The 6,000-nt window shown below is 50.0% G+C and overlaps 1 protein-coding gene across 1 annotated transcript; it reads right to left on the bottom strand.

Annotated features, from left to right (window-relative positions):
- Positions 1-248: 248 nt before the first annotated feature.
- On the bottom strand, positions 249-2,862 carry GPR27 (G protein-coupled receptor 27). The gene has a single exon (XM_024213133.2). The coding sequence runs from the start codon at positions 2,507-2,509 to the stop codon at positions 1,274-1,276; it is 1,236 nt and encodes a 411-aa protein (XP_024068901.1). The 5' UTR covers positions 2,510-2,862; the 3' UTR covers positions 249-1,273.
- Positions 2,863-6,000: the final 3,138 nt, after the last annotated feature.

Genomic DNA, 6,000 nt, shown 5'->3' with positions numbered 1-6,000 from the left:
TAATAATTCAAAATAACCTTCCTGATAAGTGGAGCCTACAGATGAGCACAATGTTAAACCAAGCAACTGTGTTAAACTCCTTTGCCTACTAAAATTAGTGATACATAATTATCCAGAATTTTCCCATCATTAATAGAAGAGCAATTTTTTTACATGGCAATTAGTTTTAGCAGACAGAAAAATAATTGTGCTATTTAAACCGGTCACCCATCATGAACTTAAGTCTCTTTAAAAATACTTTAGTCACTTTTTATTGGTATAAGTACCTAAAATGAGTTTGAACAGCAAATGAGAACTCTCTGCTTCTCCATGATATCCTAAACTGTGAATTATACTCAGACATAAGAGACATGCAATTTTGAATGCACACAAGTTCTGTCAGAAAGCACTATTCTGCCATTCTAAAACAATTTCATAAAGTTTCAGTATTTTATTAAAGAAAACAGTCAAAACGTACAAGTATGTGACCCAGTTTTGTAGATAACTTCCTACAAAGTCAGTAAAATATTAATTCAATCTAGTTTAAAAACTGGTATAATTGATCATTTTTAAAGTTGAGATTCATTTTAAAATCACATTTCACAAAGAATTCTGAAGTATTACCAAATGAGTAGTGCAACAAGAAAATTAAAATTAGTTCTACACTGTGTTTGCATTTCAGGCAAAAATTACATCACTGCTTTCAATACTTAAAATCACTTGAGACTGTCAACCCAACAGCTCCCCATAGAAACTGAACACTGCTTCTGAACACTTTAGGAACTTCCTCTTCTTGACTTCAAAACAAATAATAAAACAACACCTTTTGAGGTCATCAAAAATAACTTTTGTATAAAATTTTGTCTTGGCCTTTATCAAATCTTGAATAAAATTGTTAAGCCTTTATCAAAACCAACAGGAATATGGGATAAAACTACCATGGCCTTTTATCCAGATCAGGTGCAATCACACCTACAAAGGTTAGAAGCAAGACCAGAAACTCGGAGCCCTGTTTTGTTTTTAAAAACCACACAAAGACAAATAAATAAAACTGCTTCTTACAGCCTAAGGTTGGGGGTATTTTGTTCATGTAAGTGGCCCATAGGCAGCAATCTCTTATGTTTTTTGAAGATCGTATATGCAGAGTATAGAAAAATAAACAAAATAGCTTCTTACAGCTGAAAGTTTGGGGGCAGGGTGGTGATTTGAATTTCCTCAGAACCAGCACTCCCTTGAGTGCATATGCAGAAATATGGAAAATGATCTATTTTTTTTCATTAAAAGAGAAGCGACCCTACATGCCAAAGCTCTTGAGATCACAAAGGATGGTCCCCTGGGTGCTCTGTATGCTTTGGCAGCAGGGGAAGTGGGCTCTGAAGCAGACCCTGAGCTCCTTGTTGAAGATGAAGCACAGGATGGGGTTGACTCCTGCCTGGGCGAATGTCATCCAGACCGAAGCAGTCAGGTAGACCTGCGGGATGGTGCTGGCCGTGATGAAGACCCGCAGGTAACAGGCCACGATGTAGGGGGACCAGAGCAGCAGGAAGAGCAGGGTGATCATGTAGAACATCTTGCATATCCTCTTCTCCATCTTGAACTCCTCCAGCACCAGCAGCCTCTTGATCTGGCTGTGGGTGGCCTGCCTGATGCCCACCAGCGTGGGAGGAGTGGGGCCCCTGCCAAAGCCAGCCGTCCAGTTGGCAGCAGCTTGGCCGGTGGCTCCCGGCCCGTGGAAGGTCCAGTTCTGGCTGATGGCCGGGACGAGCTGGGCCGGCTTCATCTTGCGGTGGCCGTGGATGAAGAAGAGGAGCTTGACGTAGACCAGGTGGGTGGCGGCGATGACGGCGGCCAGCATGAGCATGAAGCCCAGCGTGTCGTTGGCCTTGACGTAGCGGTGCTCGAAGATGCACTGCTCCTCCTCCCGGATGAACTTGTAGGTGCCCACGTCGAAGACGGGCGGGAAGGCCATGGCCATGGCCAGGGTCCAGACCATGCACACCATGGCCAGGCAGGTCCAGCCCGTCATGCGCTTGGCGTAGAAGCGGTGGTGGGCAATGGCCATGTAGCGGGTCACCCCCACGCAGAAGAGCAGGAAGGCGGCGTGGAAGCAGAAGAGGACGGCCAGGAAGGCCAGCACCTTGCAGCTGAGCGGCCCGTGGGGCCAGGCGGCCGCCCCGCTGCGCACCGACAGCATGACGAAGGGGAAGCAGGCCAGCGAGCGCAGCGCGTCGGCCAGGCACAGGTCCAGCAGCAGGTAGTAGGGCGCGCGGTGCAAGTGCCGGTCCTTCAGGATCAGCCCGGCGAAGAGCACGTTGCCGGCCAGGCTGACGCACAGGATCAAGCCCAGCGTGGCCAGCTTGAGGCCGGAGGCGCTGAGCAGGCCGCCGGGGCTGGGCAGGTGCGGGTTGCTGCTGCTGCTGAGCTCGCTGGCGTTCGCCATGGGGCGGGGAAAGGGGGCCGCCTCTCCGCCTCCGGGCTCAGCGCTCACCTCCCACGGCGCCCCCCAGGACACAGGCGGCGGCGGCCGCATCCATCCCTGCCAGCCGCCGCGGTGCGCTCCGGCCCCATCCCCGCTCCCCGCCGGCTCCCTCTCCGCTCCGCGGCTTCATGCGCAGGCTGGGCTGGGCGGGTGCGGAGCGCGGCGGCTGCGCCCCCATGCCGGCATGCTGCCCCCCCGTCCTCTCCTCCTGCAGCGGGGCGCGATCCTCAGCGGGGGACATGCAGCTTGCGAGGTCTCCTAGCGCCGCCGGGGCAGGGCGGCTGCCGGGGGAGGGGGCGCCTCGGCCCCGGCATCGTGCAGCATGGCACCGCTCCCAAGCCCCTTTGTCTCCCTCCCACGGGGCTTTACCTGCCGCGCTCGCCCTTCCCGGGGGAGCCGGGCCGGGCAGGGGCCGGGCAGGCTGCAGCCGCGGCGCGGGGAGCGCCGGAGGCACCGAGGCTGGAGGAGGAGAGCGGCCGCTACCTTCGGGGGCTGGCTCGGGCTCAACTTCCGGCGAGATGCTTCTCCGGAGCCAAGTTTAGGGGCAGGCCGGGCCTGCGCAGAGGAGCCGGAGCCAGGCAAGCCGGGGGGGCGGAGCTGTCCGCGGCTTCGCCCTGTCCTTGCTTCTGCCCCCGCCATCAGGGCAGCGGGGGGAACCCACGCGTGGGGCAAGGCGTTCACCGTCGAGGGGGTGAAATGGGCCACGTCTCTTGAGTGGCGCTCATCCACTGGCGCAGCTGAGTCGGGTCCTGAGTGTGCGTGGGGAGTGAAGGGTTGGTGGGCTTCACCCTGCTGCTTGGACATTTCTGTGCCCCTCCTGCCAGAGGATAAGTTTGTTTTGTTTGTTATCCCTCCCTGGAGCTCCTTTGCCTTCAGTGGGGACCAGCTGTCATGTAACATCTCTGGGGAGACATTCCCCCCCACCCACCCACTCACTCTTAAATTCAGAGGCTGTCCCCATCAGCGTGGATTTTACCTCTCCTCCCAAGGGAGCGCGATCCTTATCAGTTACCAAGGAGCGCCTGCCTGCCATAATCCAAACATGCGGACAGAAAGACACCAAAATGAGGGTTGGGAGACCAAGTGTGAAAAATCGGGACACTTTTTTTGTCGGGAGGTGGTGGAAATAGTTGCTTGTATAAGACAAAACCCCTAATATCGGGATGGTCCCGATAATATTGGGATGTCTGGTCACCCTAAATGAGGGACACAATGGAAAAGAATAGTTCCTGAAATGTAAAGTAGCATGGGGTCCATTTGTTTAATATGATGGCTAATACTTTCAGGAACTTTGATTTCATGGCTTCCTGACAGAAATAATTTGCAACATTAAATAAAGTATACAACTACAAATCAAAACCGCAGCCGGTCTGGATTCCACAGCCCTGGCACGTGTTAATTAGTATCTGACTCCTCAGGTAGCACCATTGATTTCTCTAGGGCCACGCAAAGAATACGGTACTATTCAGTATGGGTAGGAATGTCAAAATCTGGCCCAAAATAAATAATGTTTGAAATGAAACATCGGTGTAGGGACACTAATCTCACTGCCCTGGCCAAATTCCAACTGAGGCACTGCCTGTCCTCATTCCCAATAATACAATACGGAGTAGAAAATGTTTCCCCTCTTGGTCTAACAGCTGTGGGCTGTTAATAGCTACCTCTGGGGTGGAACCTGGAGGCTGTCAGAGAGGGGTGAAGTGATTCCTAATGTACATATAGTTTATTAAGTGCCCATTTCAGATGAAAATATATCCATGCAAAATATTCTTGTTAGCTTTTGCCAGCGTTACAGGGATTAGTACTTTACTCCATGGGTAGCCCCTTGGCTTCAATGGAACCATTCACAGTAACTGCAACTCTACAAGAGTAAGGCTGGCAGAATGGGGCCTATCATTATTTATTGGCTGGTTTAAAAAAAAAAAAAACCAGCAGGTTTGTGTGGCAAACAAGTAAATGCAGGTACAAAATAAAGGCTGTTCCCTAGTATTGGGAGTGAAATCAGAAATCTGGCTCAAGTGCTCTTTGAAAGATTTGAGGCTAATGTTCTGTTCCTGCACAGGAACTGAGGGACAGGGATGGTGGGCAAAAGTGGCTTTAAAACACCTAGTTGCTTGCTGTTTTCATGTCTAGGGGACTGTCCGCTCCGGAGTTAAGTTACAGCAACCTTGGCGCCATCCACCAGCTCAGAATAGCCACAGAAAGTTTTTTGTGACAAGGTGGTGAACACACCTTAGATCTGGGTACACTGGTGCAACTGAACTGTTGGTGACAATTAATATGGGTACTAGTTTGGCTAGTGTTGTCTTGGGGAGCCAGTGTGGTGTAGGCAAGGTGCTGTACTTCTGTTTCCTTTTCCACCCTTTGTCTTGCCTACTTAGTATAAACTTCAGGACTCTCTCTCTCTCTCATTTTGTGTTCAGACAGCATCTATCACAGTGAAGCCCTGTTCACGGTTGGGGCCTATAGGTGCAACTGTAATATAAATAATTACAACATGATGTAGTTTTCTTAATAGCCTCTTGTGAGGGCCTTTGTCAAAGACTTCCTGAAAGTGTAAACAAATTATAGGAATCCGTTCAGTATTATTTCTTCTTCAGGCTGTCAAAGTGGATTCCATAGAAAATAGTTAGTCATTCATACCAGCCCAAGAAAATTAAAATACTAGGCTAGACAGAATCTATTTGAATAGAACTTTCTGCCTAATTTCAAAATTTTACTGTTGGGTTTAGTGCCAAAGGATCAGATTCTGATCTCTGTTACACCACTGTACGTTTGGATTAACTCCATTGAAATCCCACCATTGGTGTAACTGAGATCAGACTCACCCAAAGAACTGGCCAGGGCAATTTACGCTAATTCGTCACAAATTTTTGTTCTGGTTTGTATTTTTATATATTGCTATCATTAGGCAAGCAGAGAGACCCTGATAGCAAAATGCAGATAATTAAGTCTGCTTTTTTGCTTACTACCGATACAGCCAAGCTGATTTCAGCTGTTAGGTTTCTCATTTGCACAGAAGTTTTACTATGCCTATGGGTCGTTTAGTGTTCTGCGCAGTTTTCAAGGCAGTCTCCCCTATACAGCCTGAATGGTCCTGCATTCCTTGGCTCCAAGGTTAGCAGCAGCAGTGCCTTCCAGGAGGGAGCTAAGGCACTTGATATCCTAATTGCCCACAGTACAACAAAGGACTAAGCTAATGGACTCTGGCACAACAAAATGTAGGCTGCCAGGAGATAAACAAAACATTTTCCCAGGTGCAACTACAGGGCTAGGCAGGGGAGTAAGAGGGAGTTAGAACCCGTGATGTCTGTGCAGGCTACTTGAATCTTGGGTTCAGGGTCAAAGAGTATGCGGGTACCGCACACCTGCTATCCTCTCTTCCCCCCCTCCCCCCACCCAGAGCAAGGGGGAGGCAGGAAAGGAATTATGGCTCTCAGAGGAATGATGCTGCTCCTGGGATGACACAGCTATGTGCTGCCCCTACGCAGGGTGGGAGGTAAATTCTCAAGCCCAGATTCTGTACCGCACCGCCTGAAAGG

This window comes from Terrapene carolina, unplaced genomic scaffold (genome assembly GCF_002925995.2).
Source record: "Terrapene carolina triunguis isolate 2854851 unplaced genomic scaffold, T_m_triunguis-2.0 Scaffold89, whole genome shotgun sequence".
In the NCBI taxonomy this organism is placed as follows: domain Eukaryota; kingdom Metazoa; phylum Chordata; order Testudines; family Emydidae; genus Terrapene; species Terrapene triunguis.
This window is presented reverse-complemented; position numbering and strand designations above follow the sequence as displayed.

Bases quoted from the DNA above. Each gene is read 5' to 3' on its own strand.
- GPR27 (XM_024213133.2), bottom strand. From the start codon at position 2,509: ATGCGGCCGCCGCCGCCTGTGTCCTGGGGGGCGCCGTGGGAGGTGAGC.